Consider the following 22753-nt stretch of genomic DNA (forward strand, 5'->3'; position numbering starts at 1 on the left):
TAATAGGGAGTAGAGGAGTGCTGGCTATGTTGATTTTTCAAAAGTGGCTGGAGTGGTACATGGAGAGGAGAGATCATGTGTATTGACCAGCTTCAGTGTCGCCTGGCGACACACTAAAGACTTGGTTGCACGAACGCGTCGAGCTGGTGTGACGCGCCGCCTCTACACTGGAAAGGTACGTACCGTTTAAGTGGCGGATCTGGCGAACCCCACCAGGGAAAAAACTGACCGCCCGCCGTCTAGTAGCAGAGGTGCGCCCCACTATACTGTATGGAGCTTTTCTGGCTGCAGTATTTTTTTTTTTTAGGACTGGTGGTAAAGGCAGAATCTTGAAAAGCTGACAGTGAAGATTTGCGATTGCAGCCGTCTCAATTAGGTTCCTCAGGTTTGAAAGACCTGAAGAGTACGGCAATGTCTGCCGAATACAAAATCCACCGGCCATTTGTTCTGGCCACGTTGCCACGGCCGCTGGATCATACCAAAGGCAGCATCGTTGCTCGAGAAGTCTATGGCCAAAGGGACGGCTCGAAGAAGAGAAAGAGAACCGAGCTTGTCGTTGGAATCGATGGAGAAAACACAAGCATCTACGATGTACGTATGATGAAGCAGTCGTTCATAAATTCCGCTGACTTTTCAAGGTCCCAACCTCGCGACAAATCACTTCATACCCAATCCCGCCACAAGAATCCTTCACCTGCGCTCCATACTCGGTGCGTATTCGCACCGCAGAGTCGAGAGATATTTCTCGATACACGTACGCGGTGACCAGCGACAATGCGACGCAGAAAATCACATTGTTCAAGGACGTGGTCAGCCACGACGGGAAAACAGTGTCCACGACAGCCTCGCAGACTTTGAAGGCCTCCCCTGTCAAATACATCACTTGCTCCTCGCTGGCCTCAAAAGAATCTAGAATTGGCGATGTCATTCTTATATGCAAAGGAGGAGAAGTCTTGTCGCTCTCTGGCGAGACCCTGTCCACGAACTGGGCTGCGACTGCCAGGTCTTCTCTGCAAGACGTCGTCGCTACCAATATTGATGAGATCGAGATTGAGCATGTCGTCTCTGGTGGCTTGAGCGAGTTTAAAGACGGAATTTTCAGACATAAGCATGAAGTGCTCAGTGCGCTACCCAAATCCGTCGAGGACGGGGAGCCGGAGCTTGTCGCTCTTGTCGCAAGAAGCAGCACCAAGCAGCAAACGAACAGACACCTCATTGTCCTGGCGGCTATGAAAGTGTCGGTTGCAAATGCCGACATGCAGAAACTAGTATCACTGGATATATTTCCCATTCCGTCTACGGTCGCCAGCTGTGACGCCGCCGTGTACCAGGTCGATGTTCAGTCCGCTACGCTGTTCCAGCTCCAAAACGACACTCTCACAATTTTCGACGTTTCTGGCGCGATTCCGAAGCCCAAGTCCACCTTTCAGACGGAGGGCGCTACGACATTTACCAAGCTATCACGGCCATTTGTCCTCTCGTCGTCGCTCGAAACCATCACACTGTTCAACTATCAATACAGATCTATACACGCCAAAGCAAGACTAGATCTTTCCGAATTGCCAGCCGAGAGTCAGAAACCTCGGTCCTGCCGATTTTTGAGTCATGTGCGCAGCCAGGATATTGTTGTCGCGCTGGTAGACAATTTGCTGGTTTCCATCCATATTGAGCCACCCCGCAGTCAGGGCAAGCGCCGCAAGGAGGGTCTTCTGATCGACTCCATCGGCCGTGGAACTACACTCGAAGCAGCGCCAAAAAGGGCAAGGCACGATGAGAGTATCGAGTTCTCTCGTCAAGTTCCTGGCACAATGACTGAGTCTTATATGCAAGAATATAGGGCGGAGGTGCTCAAGGCAGATGAGCTGCTGGCGAGCAGTGAACTAGACAAGTGGGAGGAGCTCTTGCGTGAAAAGTTCCACATGAGCCGCACCAATGAAGAGACTGTGGATCTAGAGGTAAACGAGGAGGGTGGCGAGTGGCTTTGGCATCGCGACGGCCGCAAATATGCTGCTGTTGACAGGCGGTGGGTCATCTACGCCCTCGGTCAGGTATTTTCCATCGAGGCAAGCAGCTCGGAGGACACTCATCTGAGACTTGTGCTTCCCGATAGCAATGTTCTGACCTATCTAACGGTTGCCGGCCACGTTACAATTTCCAACCTACGATCGGCGTTTGTTGAAGAGATGAACAGCGTGGACGATAAGAAGATTGCAGCAGATTTGATTGGCTGCATAACCGACGCCGAGCCATCCATGTCATTACTGCTCAACTACCTGCAAGCCACCAAGCTGGGTGAAACTGAGCTGATCCTGGCCATCCGCGCGCTTATGCTCAGCATGGACCTGATACCCGACACAAGAAAGTTGAACAGCACGGCGCTCCTGAAAGAACAGCCGCACGAGTGCAGTGACAAGTACGAGATGGACCTGGATGATCTGGAACGTGAGATTGCCGTTACGGAGCATTACCTGGGTGACGACTCTAGCAGCCGCTCACGCGGGCTGACGCTGGCCTTTACCAAACTGTGGCGCCAACCTGCCATTGCAACGGTCAAGGCGCTGCGTACAACAGTGCGCACGGAAGAAGTGCTGGCGTTTATCTATCTGCTTCGCATGGAGCTTGTCCGCGGAGCGTGGACGTCGCTCTACGTCGACACGACTAGCTTCAAGTCGGAAGGCAACGACTCGCCTCCAGACGGAGTCATTACGCTGATTGCGGATCTGCTCGGTCGTTGCATGGACGCCATCGGCTCCGGGGGCTGGCTGTTCAACGATGCCATGTCATGGGCGGACAAGGCAGAGACGGGCGACTTCTTGACGGCACTGAGGCTGGAGGTGACGGCGGCCCTCGAGGGCATCGAGGAAGCCGTACACATGAACGGTGTGGTGAGCGAGGCTGTGCGATACGGACAGGCGATGCAGAAGAACGGCATCGGGCGGCAGGTGTCATGGAACGGCAGCAAGCCGATGACGGTGCACGTGGAGAGCACGGAGTCGCGGATGCTACCGCTCGGTCTCAAGGTGAAGCAGATGCCGACCAAGGAGAAGATTGTCTCGGGCGGCGAGGTGGTGCAGCGCAGCGTTCGGGAGACGGGCCACCTGATCAGTCAAAAGGTGGACGCGTACTCGCTGGAGAAGCTTGCCATATAAGTTGGAGGGGAGCGGACGGGGTGGGACAGGTAGGGAGAAGGCATTTGCATACATGCATATATTGCACGGATTTGTGTATTTAAGGTGACAAGTACTTTGTACATTTTTGCTCGAGTCGACAAGGACGGAGCAAGACGGATAGATACAAGGGAGGCAGGCGAACAGGTTTTTTTTTAATTGAATCTGGAAACCATTTTCTTGTTCCTTTTCTAAATTTTCTAAAGAAGAAAGAAGAAAGCCGAGAAAAAAGCCGAGCAACTTGGTGCGAGTAAGATGAGATGAGCGTAGCCTTGGAGATTTGATGCGTGTGAGACTTGCAACAAAACAACAAATACGGGTCAGTAAGAAGCCGGGCAATTCGTGAATATGTACGACCGGTTAAAAAGTGCAAGCATGAAAAATGGGCAAAGTCATTTGCCCGTACCTACTACTTACTGAAAGGCAGCTAGATACCGACCAGCCGACCTACGCAGCTACATACGGTAGTCAAGTAGTTTGCCGTCACGGCGGGCAGTGGAGCAAAGCCTCCGGAAACCACTGTTTTTAACGGCAACGGAGGTGGGGGCAAGAGGCCTCTTGTCAAGGATAATTAGACAGAGTGTGTTTTACCTTTTGGGAGCCTACCAATAAGTAGATTCGAGTACAGCATGGTGAGTCTTGTTTGCGGGCTACCAGTAGGACCTGTTTTATCTGACGCACAAGACCACAAGACCACAAAAAAAAAAGAAAAAGAAGAAAAAAGAAGAAAGAAAGAAACACGCAGGTCAGCGAATGTGTATCTCACTGAGCAGGTATCCATACCGTACCCGCCAACATAGGTGCCTAGGTACCTACTGCTACTTACCTGGAGGGTCTTGGTGCGTTGCGCCAGGTGTGCCGGTACTGAGCGCCTGTAACCTGGCTGGTTAGTGGCGTGGTGGTGGCGTTGTGAAGGAGGAATGGGTGTGATGGATGTGGCGAAGCCGCGGCGAATGGCAGCAGCTCTGAGCGAATCTGGCAGTCGGCTCAATTGGCGAAGAGCGCTACGAAATCAGGCTTGGACGAATGTGAGTGCCAATATGGATGGTAATAACGACTTGTGGGTTTCCATTCAAGAGGTGGTACTCCGTACCTGTGGTGTGTTGTCCGTGCCATTGAGCAGGCTACCTAGTAAGTACTACTTAGTGATAGCAGTAATACTTACTGGTAGGTACCTGTGTTTCAAAGGGGGGGGCCATGGCCGGAGACGCGCAAAGAAAGCAGCACGATACCAAGCTTGGGCAGATGATTGAAAATAAATGGAAATGGATTTGTTTAATGTAGAAAACAGGCAATAAAATTTTCGGGTATAGTTGGTTTTTTTTTCGTAGCCTGTTTTCAGCAGAACGAGGGTGATTCGGCCTCATGAATACACTGTTAGTAAGTTGGCTGTGTCACCGGCGGGGGTAAACTGCCGGAGCCGGGTACAGCAAACCTACATGGGCAAGTTACTTACTTATACTTGTAGAAGGTAAGTTAGGCTGGCAGGTTAGTACCTACCTGGCAGTAGGTTAGCAGTTAGGTAGTTTATACCTAGGTGGGTATCTACCTAGGCATGCAACATGATAGGTTCCCAGGCACCTTTGAGTTTTCCACTTGAGACCCTGTCTTTGCAAAGTACTTGGGGAGTACTTGGACACTTGTTACTTGTTACCCAGTACCTACTCCGTACTCCGTAAGTAGAGGCAGAAGCAAGCAGTGGTGTTACTCAAGTACCTACTTGTGCTTGCCACCTTGGCTTGCTTACCAAGGTAGAGTCGGGGACACGGCAGGCCCACACCAAAATCCCAGGGTCCAGCAAATGCCCATTTTTTCAGCATGGGAATCTTTTTGTGAATACCCCATTCCCCCTCCCTCATGCCAAGGTATCAAGGGTAAGTTTTCGCCGAATCCATATATACAAGTCAGCATTTTCCGTCCGCGCCATCAAACTTGGATCCTTCATCCGCACACAAGAATCAAGGTCCGATACCTAAACAACAATTGTCCACCATCTTGCGTACCGTGCCTGTACTGCTTGCTTGCCCTGCTTCAAAGAAACAATCGCCTCCCTACCCACCTACCTCAGTACTGATACCTGGGTACCTGGGTGCCAAGGTACATTCCAAACGCCCTCTTGGCCCAACTTGGCCCAACTCGCCCCCTCCCATTGATTACCTACGAAAGGTACCTACTCCAGTCAGCACCTTACCTCAGTACTCAGAGGTACCGCCTTACCCCACGCTGGCGGAGCTCCCCCAAGTCACTGCTATCAACTTTCTCGACGACTTTTGTTCAGCTTCGTCTCGAAAACACCATATTCAACTCAACACACACTCGTCCCTCGCGCCCTTTGCGCCTTTACACCAACACATAGCATCAACACCCTGTCCCTCGGTTTATGCCTATCATAACCCCCGTCGCTCCGCACGTAGGACTTGAGCCCCTTTCCCTCCGCACCGCCAGCAGCGACCTTGCCGCCCATGTGCTGGCCGCCATCTCGCGCGCCAGCAGCGTAGTCGACACCCGCCCGTCCGCAGTGGTGTCGACGCAGCTCTCACTCAAGGGCCTTTTGCAGAGAGAAAGCGTCCAGACTGTACTGAATCCCCCCCCCCTTCCCCTTGTCCAACCCTGACGAATCATGTGTGCTGACTCTATTCCGCGCTCAGATCCAAGAGAAGCTTGCCGTCCTCGCCCGGTTCGCCAACCAGCTCCCCCGCGACATTCAGGCCGCCACACCCCCCGTCACAAACGACGAGCTCCTGATTATGGGCAATCTGGTCCGCGAAATCTCGGCCAGCCTGGAAAAGATTGAGTCGCTGCGTGCAGACGAAGACGAGGTGCTCCCCCACGTCGCCGAACAATATGTACCCGTGCGGCCCATATCGTCGGTCGCGCGGAGACGACGCAAGGAGCAGAGGGTATGCGCTTTCGATCCAGTGCCGATGGAGATCCGTTGGATTTGCTAACGACCGCCCCTAGAAGCTCAAGACGGCACACCGATGCCACAGTTGCAGCCGCCTCGACACGCCCCAGTGGCGATCCGGCCCCGACGGCCCCCGCACGCTCTGCAACGTCTGCGGTTTGATATACACGAAACGACAGCAACGACACGCCGAGCAAATGATGCGCCCTTTGAAAAGCGAATAATGATGGCTGAAAATGATTTGTTTGATAAATATGGGATTACGACTACTGTTTTGTTGCTATTGCGGCCCCGATGCCATTTATACCTCTATTGTTTTTTTTCCTCTTCTTCTTCCACTTCTTCTTCTTCTTCTTCTACTTCTTCTTCTTCTACTTCTTCTTCTTCTACTTCTTCTTCTTCTACTTCTTCTTTTTGGATTGAATCATGGCAAGGAAAACAAAGGAATCGGTAAATAGGGATTGAAATTGGGCTTGTTTGCTTGGACAAGTGTTTGGATTTGAAACTGATACCACAAGGATATAAATTTGACTTTTGGTGATGATTTTTACTGTTCAATCTTGTCTTGTTTTCCCTCGGCGTAAACCTTTTTCAACATTTTCCCGTGATGGTATTGGCAACTTGTGAAGCAGTTTTGCGGATAGATTACTACGTATTAAAATGAGAGTACAAGTTTCTCCTACTCTAATCAATAGATTGGCCTTGGCGGTACTGTATCGTCCTTTGAGTCGGTAGAGAGAAAAACACGTACGAGTATGCCATGCTGCTGCTTGTCGTCCACCAAGTGGCCTCGCAAAATGTCTTGGGGATGAAGAAGACGTGGCAGCTCCTCACAAAAGAGTATTGACTATTTCGGGTGAGCAATTTACAACAAAAAAAAACACCCTAGACCCGTATAATCTCGCCCTACAGTGCTCTCCTACACCAAGATTCGGCATCAATCATGAGCATTTTTCCGGCGCAGCAGTGTCGCGACGGCCCCAAGACAGCAGCAACAACGCGCTGCTGCTACTTAGATGCCATCATCATACTTGGCCTGCTCGACCGCGTGGGCGGCCGTGTATGACGACCAGGCGGCACAGGTGCTGTTGAGAAAGTCCGCGTCGATGAGCTCCCGCGCGGCGTCGGGCCGCTCGACAAACTGCAGGGCGAGCCCCATGTTGGTGTGCCAGCCGATGTGGCAGTGCATCAGCCAGGCGCCCGGGTTGTCCGTCTTGAAGGCGAGCACGAGGTAGCCGGAGCCGAGGAGCATGGCGACGTCGCGGCGGGCCGGGTTGGCGAGGCTGAGGAGGTCGCGGCCCGCGTCGTAGGTGCCGGTGCCCTGGCCGAGGATGAAGAAGTCGTGGCCGTGCAGGTGGATGGGGTGCGGCACCGCGTTCTCGGCCTGGACGACGAGGTACACCCACTGGTCGGCCTCGTCGAGCTGGACGACGTGGCTGTCGGTGGTGTAGTCGGCGGCGGCGGCGGCGTCGCCGCTGTTGTGCAGCAGCTGCAGCAGCGTCGGGTTGGCCCAGCTCGCGTTGAACGAGGTGCCGTTGAGGGTCCAGAGGAGGACGTCGGAGACGACCAGGATGCTGACCTCCTCGAGGTCGACCCAGTGCTGCTCGCCGGCGTCGACGGCCAGGTGCGGCACCAGGCTGGCGACGGGCTCGTCGACGCACGCGTCCACGTAGCCGTGGCCCGTCGTCGTCGGCGTCCCCGGCGCGTCGCCATAGTACACGATGCCGCGGATGTCGTCGGCGTTGCCGCTGTTGGAGCACGCGACTTGCGGGATGGCCCGCATCCAAAAGTCGCTCGCCACCGACGCCTGGTCCGCGTGGACGACGACGTCGTATCTCTGGCCTGGAGACGGGCCGCCGCATTAGAAACGGCCACGCTGATTTTCAAGAGGAAGGGGAAGGGGCGGTGGTTTTTACGTACCTATGCTAATGTCGAGTACGGTGGTGTCGTAGGGATGGATGGGGACAAAGTCGGCGGCAATGACCGTCATGGTGTGGTTGTCGATGGAGAATTTAAAGTGAGTGTCGAGAGCACCGTTGATCAGCCTCAGCCGGTAGGACTCGCCCGATGTAAACGACGTGTTGAACCTGTGCCCGACAACAGTCCCCGAGTTGTTCCACACATTCGTGCCGTTGATGAGTCCCGTGTCCAACAAGGGCGGCCCGGACGTAATCGCCGAACTGTATAGCGAATCGGCAGTCCGGTGGCTCCAATCAGACAGAAAGATTGTGCCCTTGTCCACGTCGTAGTTTGCGGTCGCCGGCCCGTTGATGAGGATGGCTCCGGCCACTCCCTCCCAGGCCTGCAGCCCAATGTGAGAGTGATACCACGAGGAGCCGTACTGGGTAGCCCGCCACGTGTACGTCATGGAGTCCCCGACGGCGATGGGACACTGCGTGATGGAAGTCACGCCGTCCATCTGGTTGGTGTAGTTTTGGCGGATGCCGTGGAAATGGATCGACGTGCCGTTCTTGGCCTCGGCGAGACTGTTGGTGACGTGCACGACGACAGTGTCCCCCCAGTCGGCCACAATGGTCGGGCCGGGGACGATGCCGTTGACGGCGTACACGGTGCGCGGGAAGCCGTCCGGCGCTGCCGTCAGCTCTTGCACGTCAAAGTGGTACTCCCTGGTGACACCGGTGTCGGGGACTTCATCGTAGTAGTTGGTGTCGATGCTAAAGTCGCACCACTCGGATCGCGTGGTGGCAGTATTGCCAGCACACGCTTCCCGCTCACGGATAGTGCTACAATGAGCAACACTGAGCAGGCCAGCCAGGCAGAGTAACGACTTCATTGGAAAAAAAGGTTGGGAGTATGATGTGGTGCAAAGAGAAACGACTGGACGTTTGAATCAGATGTCCCAACTAATGAGCCGTGTCTGCAGCGAGAGAGAGAGAGAGTGAATGGTCTATATTCTCTACAAAAGTCTCTCTCGAGAATTTGGCTTTCTTTTATATCATTTCGGTCATCACATACAGGGGCCCTGCCAAGACTTCTTCTCCGCGGGACATTGTCACCGCTACATTTCCTCTTCCCAAAAACCTTGAGTGTTTTCCCCCCAAAAACCTTGAGTTTTCTCAAAACCTTGAACAGGCCCCTGGTGACTCGTAACGAGCGTTGCGGGCTCGGACCCGGGTAAGTGAATGGGACAAGGTCCAAGGTTCATTTCGGAATGTGGGAGTGCTGTTTGTACATCCTTTTCATGGGGAGATTGGATCTAAGGAAAGGGTCTCGGCGGTGGAAATATTGATCCAAGGAACGGCCTCTGCGGGGGAAATATTGATCTAAGGAGAGGCCTCAGCGGGGGAAATATTGCGGTGACGCGTGGCGGTGACGTAACAGAGTTGTGTTGCAATTCTTTATATACTCGAACAGTTTTGATTTCTGACATCTGCAGGCTCGAGTACGCAGGCCCAGAAATTCCAAGCACAATGCATCTGCGTGCATCCGTCAAAGCTTTCAGCCTGCTCGGCGCAGCTGCTCTCTCTGTTCCCGTCGCGGCCCAGAGCACCTTTAGTCTATTCGCATACGGTACCAACGGGGGCTTGAGTGCTGTCCCTTTGATTTATGACAATGGTTTGTGAAGAAGCAAGACGAGTCTACCCGCAGATACTGAGTAGGAATAGGCTATGTCATGCTGTCCAACCTCACCTCGCCCACCAACACGAGCTCTGTATATTGTAAGTCCCCCCTTTGCTCTCGCCTTCTCACCAAAGTCATATTGGTCTCACATGAAAACCGGTTCCTCATTTTCCACGCGAAAAAAATAAAATAAAAAAAATACTGACTGCTGACCCGGTTTGCTTGTCGCAGTCACCAGCAACAGTAGCAGCCCGTCGACCTGGACCGTCCACCCAGACACCTCCGCCGGGCCGGTGCCCCCATTCGCCGGCGGTTACGTTGTCCTGGAAGCCTCGGGGACCTCTAGTCGGGTCGGCGTCGGCAACTCGTCCAGCGACGCGCTGGCCCTGCTGCTCTTTGGCCAGACAGTCTTTGCCAAAGCCGACGACGACGACAAGTTGAAGAACCCCTTTTACGCGGCCGCCACGGAGACGGAGGGCGTATATCAGCTGGTGTGGGACCCGCAGAACGCAGCAGACGACAAGCTCGAGGCCGTCATTCTGCGGACGGAGAAGCCGCCCGGCCAGAGAGATTGAAGAAAACAAGTAGAAGAAACGACGTTGTCGACTAAGCGGGCCGCAGTTGTTTGTAGGCGCCGGCCGGGTGGTGACGCCTCACTGCTGAGCTGGGCCGAAACTTGGGTCACAAAGCTAAACGCCAAAAGTTAAAGGAGTGGAGTTTTGAATCAAACAGATAGTTCTATGAGTAGCTAGGTGCAAGACGTTTATGGGCCATTATAAAATATCTTTTGTTTAAACTAGTCTTTTTTGTGGCTGGTCTATCATTCAATAGACGCTATATAAAAGGTTGGTCACATTGAAATATGTATCCTTGGATATTCAATATACATGTTATATACTTGATATAGAGGGTACATGTTGGTGCCATCATGTTTTTAGGGAGTGTCTGGTAAATGTGATGTAGTTGAACGGACGAATGGTAGCTTACGAGAGCATGATGGCATGTGAAGTCGTCTTGTCGCACCCAGTAATTTGACGTATCCCCGGCATGAGTGGACCTCGATGGAAGGTTATTGTGGGGCTTCCTTACCGATAGTACCAGTACACGCGTCACAGCCCGGCCGATATTACGCAATACCGGAATTTTCACGGGTTTGACACGCAACCCAGTGCCGTGCATTGTTTCTGGTCATGTATGTAGGCCACGATATGTCTCAGGTACTCGTTCCAGATCACACATTGTTGCCCCATGTGGCGGTCAAGCCTCGGCCGGGGGAAGCTCCAGCTGTGAGCCAGCTGTCTCTAGGCATGACCCCTGCACAGCCAAAAGATACCGACGGGTGATGTGGGTGACGGCAAAGTAGTCGACGGATACCGAGTACGCAGTAAACCCCGTTCACTTGTAAGCACTCTGTACGGATAAATACGTCTGTAGCTAGAGATGGATACAATGCATGTTTATTTTTACTTTCACTACGCATATACCGACCGCCGACCGCTGGCTATTTAGCCTACATCTTGCAGTTTTCTAGGGCCATTCTTTACTTGCTAAAAACTGCCGTTCCTGACATCTATTCCAAGTAGCACCCGCCCGTCGCAGTATTGTCATTGCTACAATCGATTTCCCCACTTTGCATCGTCAAATCAGCTCGAGGAATAATGGTGCTGGTATTATCCCATCTGGGGCCACTATTAGTAGCTTCTACAGTAAAATGAGGGATGCAATTTCTGGACTGCTAGGCTTCTTACATTAATTACGTGAATGAGATGGCGTCACGGCGTACAACTGCTCCATCGCCCAAAGTACATGATCGGGCGGCAAACAACGTAGATCGATGGTCCTTATTAGTCGCCGATCTGACCCATACTAGTGCTGGAAATTCTTTTTCTCGTTGGAGCAGCCACTCCCGATCAACAACGGGCGGTGATGCAGATGGTTGCGACCCATCACTGAAGCTGGGCGGACGCCAACTTTAAAAAAATCTCGCTGCAGACACCGCCTCCGACTGATCCATCGTAGCCCGACGTTGGAATGGAGGAGAGAGTCTAGAGCCTTGTGATGTATGCAACGCCAAACTTTGTCCACTCAAACTTTGTCCACTCCCAGTACGCCGTGTCAAGCAGCCTGTCACAAGTGTGACCGGTCGCGTGGAGAGAAAGCTACTGTAATAAATGGGTGGGAGCATAGCGGGCTATCCTAGTCTATTATTAGATACCAATTCCTGGCGAGATACCAGCGATAACCCTGTACAGTCACAACCATTGCAATCATCTTTCCTTCTTCTTCTTCTTCGTGTTGGCCGCGTACCTCGACACAGCCGCACCAACTCATCCACAGGCATGGGCGAGGGCTATGCCATAAATTTTGCCTAGAGCAACAATGTCCATGTGTCCAAGTAGGACATGATGGGCTGATGGCAAGCTTCTCGGAGATGTTCTAAAAGTATTCAAAAATTCTATTATGTTATTCCAACTCGTAAAAGTAATGCATAAATACATTATCGAAGTTAAAAGATTGACACCGATAATTTTATTCATTTCATTATCAAAACTTTCATATTATCCTTTTAGAAAATGATAAAGTGAGTCAGGTTGATTGCTACAGGGTAGCGAGTTGACCAGTAACAGTAAGCGCTCTCAAGTGCAGGACTGCTTGGATGAATCAGTAGAGATCTAAACCAGCTAGACTAGCTACGGGATTTCGTTCCCTTGTATACACGTTCATCTCTCTTTTGTATTCCTGTGATCTAGTTGCACCTTGGATCACCGCTGGCTCACCGTGATCCACAGCGATTCAGCCACGCAACCTGCAACCTGGTGTCTTCGGGCCGCTTCCCCGACCGCCTTGTGTATTTTTTGGTCGGCAGCACTAACATTCATCCTGTTCCTAGTCCTCTTTCTTTTCACTCTCCTGGTTCAAGTAGTATTCTCCTACTTGGCTATTCTCTTTCTACCACCACATCGTTTCAAAGCTCATTCACAAGACAAAAGCTAGCCCGCAAAGCCCATCTATCACTCTCGAATCTTACCATCCCAAGAGGCCACTAGAATATGTCCGCACAGCAAGCACCGCACAACAAGCTCTTCATCCAGATGTCTGGCGCGCCGGGTTCTGGCAAGAGCACTATGGCAAAGCTACTCGGGAGCGCTGTTCGCGGTCTGGTCATTGACCACGACGTGCTCCGGTCCGCCTTCCTCGAGGCTAGCCTCCCCTTTGACCGGGCGGCGAGAAGCGCCTACGCCCTGCAGTGGACTTGACGAGAGACCCAGAGGTTCTCTGCGACTTGGTCCTGCAGCGGATTGCCGGTCAGCCAAGACGTGAATCTACCTCGTCCGACGCTACTTCAGTCAAGCTAGCAGAGGGTGGCGACCCTGACACAAGTAGCGTTCGAGAATGCGCCAAGTCTGGCGAGAGCAAACAAATGACAGACGAGTAGGCGGGTGTGCCCACCTGCCCTCGCCGTTTCCTTCACTTCACCTTACCCTTCCCTTCCAGCCAAGATGAGCTTTCTACTCAAGTGCAATCAAGGCGCCGTAGCTGCACCAGACGACGCGTGGCTTCTTGAGGGTGCTGTTGGAAGGGGGCTTTACACCGAAAGTGAAAATCGACTTTTGCCTGCTCCAGTGCTTGTGCTGTCTGGTTCACAATTCCAACCCTCAAACTCTGACGGAACTCTGTTCTTGACTGGGCGGTCATGGCGAGCGCAGGCTCAAAATCAAACCCAGAAAAAGTGATTCCAGATCATGCATAAAAACGCATTCACTTTTGCCTAGAAGAGCTGCAAGCGGCACTGTTGCCATATACCCCCCCAAGTATCATCTCAAGATGCAGAACACGGTCAAGTGTCGCGCCGGGTCGAAACGCTCACGTAAACAATTTTCGTAGGTATGCAGACGAACGCGCTCTTGCATGTACATGTCTCGTGTAAATTAGATACCGCGCATTTTATCAAGGTCTTGGGCTTTTGCGTAAGTCGTCCACAAACGCCAAGCGGTGTCGGGCATCGTCGACGACGCGCGCGTATTCCAACAGTAACCTCCAGACATACAATTTCATATCCTCGTCTCTATACACTGCATTCGCCCAGTTTCTGCTCTCTGTTGCGATTACCTCCGCTTGATGATCGCGACCGTCGAGAAAGTACTCCATGATGGCATAGATATCCTTGTATGTCGTGTCGAACGGCACGAAATGCACCCACGGTATCATTCGATCATCGTGCCATTCGGCATATATCGTCGCTTTCAAAGGCATACTCGTTGATTTGAGAAATGCCCGCCAGCGACCACTGAAGGAGTTGCCATCGACATCTAGCAGATATTTGTACCGGTACTGCTGCTTCATGGGCATCGATTTCGCTCTCGACATGTATTTTCCTGTGTAGGAGCATGTGCCCTGAAGTTTTTTGGGCTTCTTGGGGGGCTCGGGAAAGCACTCGAGATGGACAAATGACACATCGGAAAACTTGGACAGCCATTCGCCAATTTTCCCATCCAGTGTGCTGGAAAGACCGTAGTTGTTGGTGGAGAGGAGGTCGAAAGTTGGGTTCATCGATGTATCGCCACGTTCAGCTCGCGATACGGCAGTGCCATTCATCATCTGCACCCACCGATGCCGATGAAAATGCCACCAGTTATCGACCTTGTTTCGACCGCCTGATGCAGTACCACGCCAGATGAGGCCGTTGATCTTATCTCCGCCACTACTCCAACCGCCATTATAGAATGCGCGCGACGAGAGATACATGGCGCCGGGGATCAGAATTTCGTTATTGGTAGGAAGCTTGGACCCGGCAAATAGCGGAAACAAGCTCCTAGTGGTGGACATGCTCACGCTCTCCACAAATGTACCATGAAGACCTCGTAGATGTGGCTGCAAACAGGGATTTTGGGCTTGGGTGAAGTTCTGAATAAAGCCGTCGTGTGTATATGGCATTTTCTCGCTAGGGTAGTCGACTGGTAGGCTGAAGGAAGCAAGGGCGCTGATATTTCGGCCTGGGCTATCGGCTGGGCATGTTTCACGGAAGTAGTCCCAGTAGTGGCCTGCGTCACCAGATATCCAATGAGGATCGTACGGTTCGAGTTTCTGTCCGTCAATATCTCGCAGGCCGGTATACGTACTAACGGCAATTTCTGGCGAAAAAAGCTCGCGGCGTTCCTGTTCTAGCTTGGCATACTGTTGTGTGGTCTCCCAGGGTGTCAATATGCGCGTTTCATCCATAATATTGACGGCCATATCTAGATCTGGGAGATTGGGCATCATCTTCTTGACCAGAGCAGTCCAGTGTTGGATCCAAGGCTGTCGATCTGGGTCGTCTGTAACCATCATGACCTTGTGATTCCGAATTCGAATAACCTGTGGCTGGGTCGCAGCTTGTTTTCGCATTCTTTTTGGATCTAAAGCCCATAGTGGGTTTATATCATGATAGATCCTGTCAAAAAAATTCTTCCACGATTATCGCATTGTCCCTGGTGGCCTGCTTGAACCATTGGTCGAACCCAGGCGGAGGATGTCGGCCGCGGCGCAGTCGATATTTTTCTGCGGCGTCTTGGATGGTGAATGATTGCGAACTCAGCAGCTTTTCGACGTGCGCGGTCGCATTCGAGATGAGTTGGGTGATGGGGTGGTTATCGGACGCGAGGTGGGCGGGAAGTTTGGTCAGCCCAGGATATGGCACACGAGCAAACAGCCGTGAACGCATGTAGAGGGCAACCAAGGCCAGGAAGATCAAGACGGGTATGATGCGTCTGCGACTAGGCATAGACCGCCATGGAGGTCCAGGCATACCACGCATGGTTTCGGTATTTTGGAGGAATCATCTGCCTTGGCCTGTTTGGGGTTGCGGGCGCAAGGTCGTTTGTTCGTGAGCGAAAGGGAAGACATTACATAAGCACTCACAGCAGCACGACGCTTTCGCGGGCAAATGGAGGATTTAGACTGTCCCATTCGTAATCTATTAAGGGGAATGTAACCGTCCAGTCAGAATGTGAACAGATGCATCCTACCAGAAAGAAGAGAGACGAGCAAATATTAGTAACAAAGAGAAGAAATTAAAAAAGTGGAGCACATTTATACTTTTATTGTTATTATTACTGATAGAATCGTCACGCTATGCATGCATGCCATGTTGGATATAGCCTGGAGATGACACAAGTACTCGTATTCGGCTCAACAGAACGCCTCGACATCAAACCGACTGCGCTCAGACTTGGCTGTAATCTAGAACATGAGCCCCATGTAGTTCAGCAGCATTAGAAGCCACGCCAGGTTGAACCAGCACCGAGCCATCTTGCACGGGTAGATTCGTCACAGCAAGTCTTGCTTTCGATATACGCGTCCAGTAATACGCGGTAGGGTTGGGCAACTCGCAGCTCCTTTCCCGCCTTGCAGCGGCCCATTTTGCCTGTTTTGTCGGGACCCGCAGACGAAAAAAACATTCGCCGAGCTCGACAAGGGGATGGGGCAGATGGAGACGACGCCGACAGGTGATGGGTGGAAAACAAGATTGCAACGGCGCGGGGAGGGGGGCCCGACAAGGAAATGTGACGCTACTGGTACTGGGCGAGACAAGGGACAGAAATAGGCTGGAAGAGGACAGGAATTTAAAAGGGGGAAATACGAAAGCCTCCAATTCAAATCGTCGCCTATCTATTTCGTACTGATAGTTGTAGCCGGTGCAGAAATCTGTGGAGTTTGAACCCTGAAATCAACTACGACATTCCCGCTTTTTAAGGTTGCACCACGACTCTTACTAATACAGACCAGCCAACCCACGTGCGGACTAGTGCTATAACTACCTATTACTGGCCAGTGGTATACTCCGTAGTCTGTATATATCGAGGTGGGTGATTGATGTGACCTGTCCAGACTGTCCTTTTACCCCTATTTATCACATGGCAGGTCTGAAAACATCTTTCGTTATATGTTGCGCCCGCGCACAGCACACAAGATGAATGGGAATCTGTAGGATGTGATATCGATTTGGGGGCTGCGGGCATGTTCCAACCACCGACTGGCTCGACGCTTGACACGTTTCATCACTCTTCTCTTTGATAGGCGGGTCGGTGCGAGCCCGGCTCGAGTTTTCCCAAGAAGCCCCCAAACACGGCTAACAGTCAAAAGTTCCCGTTCTCGCCGCTCACTCTCTTCGTCGTACCTGGAGCCGGGTCGGGACGAGGAGCCTACCGAGTCTGTCTTAATGACTAGCGTCAAGGGATAGGGTCGCTTCCCACACCACTCTTGACGCAGTAGCTTACCAGTACCTAACCACGTTGTAGCCAATCAGGAAACGCCATTTTCTGTCGTTGCTTCAAGCACGGGCGCGGAGCAGCCGACCAGCCGACCAGCCGCTCATTGTCCTCAAACACTACAATCAATGTCCCGCCTGGCGAAAACGGCAATGGAATTCTTCTTTCTGAGTACAAGTGCAATAACTGATTGATTCGGTTGCTCACTCGAGTTGGCTGTAGCACATTACGGCGCGCTGTGGACTAGTTGGAAGGGGCAAACCTCGTGGTTGGATGCCAGCGTCGCCTTGTCACTCGCGCACCTTGGCTACTTGCCGGGCTGAATCACGTTCATATTACTGCGCATAACATCTATATTGAGCGGGGTAATGTGAAAGTGCGTCTGTTGCAGCGGCTAGTGTGCTGGGACGGGCCATCTGACGTCTGCCCTCCTTGAACAATGCTTCCGGTCTTCGGCTCCCTATCTGGAAACCGTATAATACACAATTGCCACAATGTTCCAAAAATGCCCTGAATATGTGTCGAGAAGCTAAGATCCCCTGCTTATTTGTAGACAAACGTATCGATAGAAAAATCACGCGCTCAATATAATTCTGGCTCATTTTCTTTGGTTGCCGGACAAGGCTGGTCTGTTGAGAGCGGCGGGCAAACACTTCAGACGCGGTCAACAAGGCTGGGAAGAAGCTGCACGCTTCGGGATGTTACATGAAATTAATGAAACTCATGCAAGTAGCCTGTATATGAGTTATGTTGTGAGGACACTCTCGCCCGGTGAAAGGCTGTTGGGGCTGCTCCGGTGATGTCAGGACAATCAAAAGTTCTTCCGTCTGGCGTAGACATCAAAAGTATAACATAGGGGCCTTTAGATCCTCGAAGAACTTTTTCGTGAACAGTCCCAACATCAAAATCTTTCATTCCACACAAAAGAAAATCTGCTCTCTATACTTTCCATCTCCCCTCTTCGCTTTTACACGATGCGCTTCTCCAGTACAATTGTACTTGCGGCCTCTGCCGCCAACGCTGTAAGCTGATGAAAAAGAAACTTTCTCAACCCAACTACCCCAAATTGGCCCGACGAATAGTTGGTTGCCACTGAAGCCCCCATTCCTGGATATGGAGTGCAAGACATTGAGTGGAGTGTAGAGGTCTTCCCCGGAGAGTTCCGGCTCTTCAATGGCACTGTCGAGGAGGTTCATGCCCAAGCCATCGCGGTCAACCCCTCTTTCAGGGTACCGGGGATGGTTCAACCCAGAGGTTTGAAGCAGAAACGCGGCCATATCGATTGTGGCGGCCTGTACGTTGCCAATAAGAAAGCCATTCGAGATGGTGCGGCCTACCTCCGTAACCAACCTCCTGGCCGCCCTACCAACGGTCCCGGCCCCAACAACTGTGGTCGCGTCAGCTGCTCCTATAGATCTGGCATCTGGTGGTGCAATGATGTGAGTTGAACTTTTATTGTCCTCGGACTGTACGCTTTTCTTGTACCCGTGATTGTATTTTGCCATTCGCCTGCCATACCCCCATCTTTCTCAATCCGCCCCTGCTCAGCCTTGGTGGCATTCTTTCTTGCCGTTTCACTCTCTGTCAGTTTCCCCAGGCCTTTAAGTTTCTGCTCTTTCCTTTTTTCAAAGAAAAAATTGAAGAAACCAAAACCCGAAAAAAAAATCCCACCCCATTCTTTAGTCCTCCGCCCGCCGTCAACTTGTTTTGTACCCGAGGTAAGAATATGCTAACAGCAGATAGTCCACCTCTACCAAAAGCCTGGATGGCTGGGACTGGATTGCCAACAGCGCCCAGCGCATCACCGAGGTCTGCGACCCCGGCTCGGAGTGGACCTCCGGCCGCAACCATGGGGATGGCGACTGGAGCACCATCGTTCAAGACGCCAGGTGCTAAGAAACTCAGAAGGGGTTACTCTTTCCTTGATTTATATATAAATGTAAAAAGTGAAGTCCATGTTACTTCTATCAAGTGATATACTGATTTGACTGGAAGTTCTGACCCTAGATGATATATTTGTATTGAAATTTCAAGTCAAATAGTTCTGATCAAATATATTGGCCATGTCTTGTTGGAGGTTTTCAAGTGATAGTAAGATTATGGATCGATAACCAGGGGCTCTCCTTTGATTAAAAGAACAATTATGGTAAATAGGCGAGTGAATCTATTATATCATATGCTCAACACTACACTGGGCGTTTGCCGACACACCTGTTCGATGGTATGGAGGAGATGCAGGACGAGGCGAATGATGCGACCATGGTCTGTCCACCGCAGAACAGCATCTGCTCGGGCACTGAGCAGCAATTGGACAAGGAAAACGTCAGACTACTACTGCGTTGCATCGGGTGTCATCGGAGATGCGGCCTGCTTGCTACGAGGATGGCGGGGTTCACCCGCATCTATTTGTCAGCCAACTGTCGTCCGTCAACATGAGGGGAACAATCATCTACCGCAAATCAACCCTGGGCGTAGCCAAAATGACGGAAACGTCTTCCCCTTCGAATGCCACAACCATCTACGTTGGCTTTGGCAGCAACATGTGGAAGCAGCAAGTAAAGACTCGCTGCCGCACTGCCGCCTACCTCGGCATCGCCCGTCTGCCTGGCTATCGCTGGTTCATAGCCGCCCAGGGCGGCGCCAACATCGCCCCGGGGTCCGGCGACGACGACGACGAGGTCTGGGGCTTGGCGTACTCGCTGCAGCCCGACGACGAGGCGGAGCTCGACGTGATTGAGCGCGTGCCCACCCACTTCACGAAGAACATCATCCAGGCTCAGTTATGGGAGCCGACGGCAGCGGACGGCGCTCCGGCGGATCCTGCGCAGACAGGCCGGCTTGTCGGGGCGCTTGTGTACATGAGCCATGAGCGAACTGCGACCGGGAAGCCGAGAGACGAATACGTTGTCCGCATGAACCAGGCGATTGCCGATGCGTTGAGCTCAGGTGTACCTCCATCATACGTCGAGAATGTGTTGCGCAAATGGATTCCTGATGGTGCCCAGGTCGAACAGATTGTCGGATGATAGATCAAACCTGCCATGTAATCCTTGTCAAGACCCCGTAGCGGGACTTCGGGATCGATACATACGTATGCGACACTTGCTGCGGGAGACTTTCTTTTTCCGAGGAGATCTGTCCCCGTTCATGACTAGCGATCTCCTGATTTTGTTCATAGTATGCCTTTATAGCAAACCGTCCGAAAATTTCTCCGAGCCCTGTCTAAAGACCCCTGAGAGGCCACTATTCTGACAACACGATAGGCCTGCCAAAGCCCGCTGGTACCCCCACTTGGATTTAGAGTTTTTTATTTTGTGTACCTAGATCATCGAGCTCCGCCGTGATGGGGGGCGCTTTCTGTCCTTGTTGGGGACATTGCAGCGTTGAGGATTGATTAATCAATCGAAACATACCAATATCACGAGCTGATTCTGAGAATCGGTGACAAAGTGCAGGCAAAAGCTGTGACGTTGAAAATTGGGGCTTGAGCATATCAACAGTGATGGTAAAGCTCAATTGCGCGCACAATCAGAGAGACAACATGGCACAACAGGATATAAGTACTGTTCCTTGAGCTATTGCAAAGCAAAGTCTAACAAAGGGGAAAAGGCACCTATATATGTGCCCTATCCGGTGGTTATAGTGGGCAGCAAGCAACAGGGGGCAGTCGAGTCATTGTGGCTGGCGCGCCCACCTCGCTAATAAAAGCCTGCACTTATTGAAGAACTTTTATAAGTTGAAAGGGGGTTCCTTCTCAATCGGTGCCAATGAGATGCGGACGCAGCTTGATGGCTGCAACAGCCTCACCAGCGTCATCAGCCTCACACTTGCCACCACCACCCAAATTCTTAAATGTTGCCATTCTCCAGATCTGCAACAAGTTCCGAAAGCTCGTCTTGGAGGACAACAACCTCGACTGCCTCGACCTGAGCCTCGACCACCTCGACCAGAGTACTGTTCGTTTGGCTAAATGACCGCTTCCTCTGCGCAGGCACGTCCATGTCACCTGCCGGTCGCCATTCCATTGCCACATGGTGGGCGATTTCGGGTTCGGTCGAGTCCTCAAGCTTCTTCCAGTCGGATTCGGGTATGTCTTGTTCAGCAGGCTGAGCCGCCGCCCTGATCTGGGGACAGTTCTTGTCGAGATCCTCTGGCTGCTCCCACTCCTTCGGATCCGCCGTGAACCAAGCCGTCTCAGGGTCGTAGAAACGCCACTCCTTGCTGCACCACCATCCCTCGTCCAGCCTGCACATGCCGACCCCATTTCTGCCAACGACCCATTCCAGGGCCCTCGGAGGCGCTACCTTGCCATCGCCCGGCTCTTCGGATTCTTCGGGCTCCTCTGGCTCTTCGGAGTCCTCCGGCTTTTCGAGCGGCTCGCTCACAACAACCACGGTCCTGTATGGCTCTCCGTTTGCCTTTCGCAAGGTATAGGACAATTTGCGCTCGACGTGTGGTAGTTTCTCCCCATAGATGATTCCTTCTGCAGGCATGTAGGTGTCTCCTTGCTTTTCGGCAGCTACCGGGAACAGGGTCTGCGCGGTCCCCTCGGGATCTTCTCCATATTGCTCATGCAGGGCATTGTAATCATATCTGGGAGTGTCTGGGACGTCGCCGAGCTCGTAAAAGTATCCTGCGAGCTTCCACATATCTTTGCAATCCTCATAGTAAGGATTGCAAGCGGCAAGACAGTAGTCGGCCTTTGGGAGTGCGAGATTTGCAAAGTTGGGAACCGGGGAATTTTCGAGTTGGAAAACAGGCACCGCCTGCCATTGCCCAGATACTTCCACCGTATAAGTCCAGGTCTGGACGGAGCAAAAGTGACGGGGTGGACACTCTTGGCGCATTTCCTCGTCACTTCGAAACTCAGTCTGCTTGCTCTTTTCCCCATTCTTCCCCTCACCCCATCTGTGGTTACCAGTGACAGTAGCAGAAACACCGCCCGAAACAAATAAGCCATTGAAATGGACATCAGCAGTGACCGAGCCACCGACTTCCGAGTTGGTGTCGGAGCTCCATCCTTCTCGAGCCGTGTCAATCTTCGCCGTGGAACTGGTCACGGTGTACGTAGTAGGCCCATGTCCACTAACAATTTCTTTCTCAATGTTGGGATGGATGTGGACTTGAAACTTTGCAGAGCCGGGGACCATTTGAGAGCGCAGAATAAAGGCCCTATTGTAGTCGCCCAAATGATACATGGCGATTTCATTCCAGTCCTTTTCGAAAGACTCGCCAAGGCCTTTCACCTCGGACAACGGTACCTCCATGTAAGGGGCGTTGCGTTGCTCAATGACACTCAAGATACGGCGCGTGTTGTACTTGGCCGCGGGCGTGTCTCGGGCTAGCTGCGCCATGTCTGCTTCTCCAAACGGTATCCTAGGAGAAAGCCCTGGGGCGCACTGGACACTGGCGGCCAATGCCGCAAGTATGAGTCTGGTAGCCATGCTAGGCGTGATTGAGGTGATTGAAGATGAGTATGAGATAAAGAGGAAAGCGTAGAAGGTGCAGATGATAGCTGAGATTGAACAAGACGGTTTGCAATGTTAACGAACTCAGAGGGATCCGGGAGAGGTTTATATCTATGGCTGCCAGACAAGAGACAGCGTCAAGAAGGCGCATATTCCTGGTAGAATCACAATGTCCTGATCAGAAGTGGAATGGTGTGAAGGCGACCAGGTGTACTGGCGATTGAGGTGCACAACGTACATGACTCGACGCGCAATTTTTGCCATTCTCACTAGCATACTGATAGTGCCGCTACCAGCAGAGGAATAGCCGCTCAACAATGTGCCTGATCTACAAACTACTATTAGTAGGGCCGAATTAGGTTATAGACGTATTCTTCAGGGCTC

At 52.1% G+C, this 22753-nt stretch overlaps 10 protein-coding genes across 10 annotated transcripts; 6 read left to right on the forward strand and 4 right to left on the reverse strand.

The window, feature by feature from the left end:
* Positions 1-411: 411 nt before the first annotated feature.
* On the forward strand, positions 412-3149 carry V2A60_005929 (uncharacterized protein; the record flags this gene model as incomplete). The annotated part of the gene is made up of 2 exons (XM_083257227.1): positions 412-591; positions 639-3149. The coding sequence occupies 2 exons, from the start codon at positions 412-414 to the stop codon at positions 3147-3149; spliced, it is 2691 nt and encodes an 896-aa protein (XP_083113353.1).
* A 2398-nt stretch (positions 3150-5547) lies between these two features.
* Positions 5548-6296, forward strand: V2A60_005930 (GATA-type transcription factor; the record flags this gene model as incomplete). The annotated part of the gene is made up of 3 exons (XM_083257228.1): positions 5548-5742; positions 5816-6067; positions 6129-6296. The coding sequence occupies 3 exons, from the start codon at positions 5548-5550 to the stop codon at positions 6294-6296; spliced, it is 615 nt and encodes a 204-aa protein (XP_083113354.1).
* A 788-nt stretch (positions 6297-7084) lies between these two features.
* On the reverse strand, positions 7085-8866 carry V2A60_005931 (Cupredoxin; the record flags this gene model as incomplete). Its single annotated transcript, XM_083257229.1, has 2 exons — positions 7085-7914; positions 7993-8866. 2 exons carry the CDS (start codon positions 8864-8866, stop codon positions 7085-7087), a joined length of 1704 nt encoding a protein of 567 aa, XP_083113355.1.
* A 637-nt stretch (positions 8867-9503) lies between these two features.
* Positions 9504-10229, forward strand: V2A60_005932 (uncharacterized protein; the record flags this gene model as incomplete). The annotated part of the gene is made up of 3 exons (XM_083257230.1): positions 9504-9648; positions 9699-9752; positions 9886-10229. 3 exons carry the CDS (start codon positions 9504-9506, stop codon positions 10227-10229), a joined length of 543 nt encoding a protein of 180 aa, XP_083113356.1.
* Positions 10230-12704: 2475 nt separating this feature from the next.
* Positions 12705-12911, forward strand: V2A60_005933 (uncharacterized protein; the record flags this gene model as incomplete). The annotated part of the gene is made up of 1 exon (XM_083257231.1): positions 12705-12911. One exon carries the CDS (start codon positions 12705-12707, stop codon positions 12909-12911), a length of 207 nt encoding a protein of 68 aa, XP_083113357.1.
* Positions 12912-13602: 691 nt separating this feature from the next.
* V2A60_005934 (uncharacterized protein) lies at positions 13603-14979 on the reverse strand (the record flags this gene model as incomplete). Its single annotated transcript, XM_083257232.1, has 1 exon — positions 13603-14979. One exon carries the CDS (start codon positions 14977-14979, stop codon positions 13603-13605), a length of 1377 nt encoding a protein of 458 aa, XP_083113358.1.
* Positions 14980-15088: 109 nt separating this feature from the next.
* On the reverse strand, positions 15089-15448 carry V2A60_005935 (uncharacterized protein; the record flags this gene model as incomplete). The annotated part of the gene is made up of 1 exon (XM_083257233.1): positions 15089-15448. The coding sequence occupies one exon, from the start codon at positions 15446-15448 to the stop codon at positions 15089-15091; it is 360 nt and encodes a 119-aa protein (XP_083113359.1).
* Positions 15449-17875: 2427 nt separating this feature from the next.
* V2A60_005936 (uncharacterized protein) lies at positions 17876-18797 on the forward strand (the record flags this gene model as incomplete). Its single annotated transcript, XM_083257234.1, has 3 exons — positions 17876-17923; positions 17984-18340; positions 18645-18797. The coding sequence occupies 3 exons, from the start codon at positions 17876-17878 to the stop codon at positions 18795-18797; spliced, it is 558 nt and encodes a 185-aa protein (XP_083113360.1).
* Positions 18798-19333: 536 nt separating this feature from the next.
* On the forward strand, positions 19334-19927 carry V2A60_005937 (gamma-glutamylcyclotransferase family protein; the record flags this gene model as incomplete). The annotated part of the gene is made up of 1 exon (XM_083257235.1): positions 19334-19927. One exon carries the CDS (start codon positions 19334-19336, stop codon positions 19925-19927), a length of 594 nt encoding a protein of 197 aa, XP_083113361.1.
* An 822-nt stretch (positions 19928-20749) lies between these two features.
* V2A60_005938 (uncharacterized protein) lies at positions 20750-22255 on the reverse strand (the record flags this gene model as incomplete). Its single annotated transcript, XM_083257236.1, has 1 exon — positions 20750-22255. One exon carries the CDS (start codon positions 22253-22255, stop codon positions 20750-20752), a length of 1506 nt encoding a protein of 501 aa, XP_083113362.1.
* Positions 22256-22753: the final 498 nt, after the last annotated feature.

Source organism: Cordyceps javanica, chromosome 4 (genome assembly GCF_051103115.1).
Source record: "Cordyceps javanica chromosome 4, complete sequence".
Classification (NCBI taxonomy): Eukaryota; Fungi; Ascomycota; class Sordariomycetes; order Hypocreales; family Cordycipitaceae; genus Cordyceps; species Cordyceps javanica.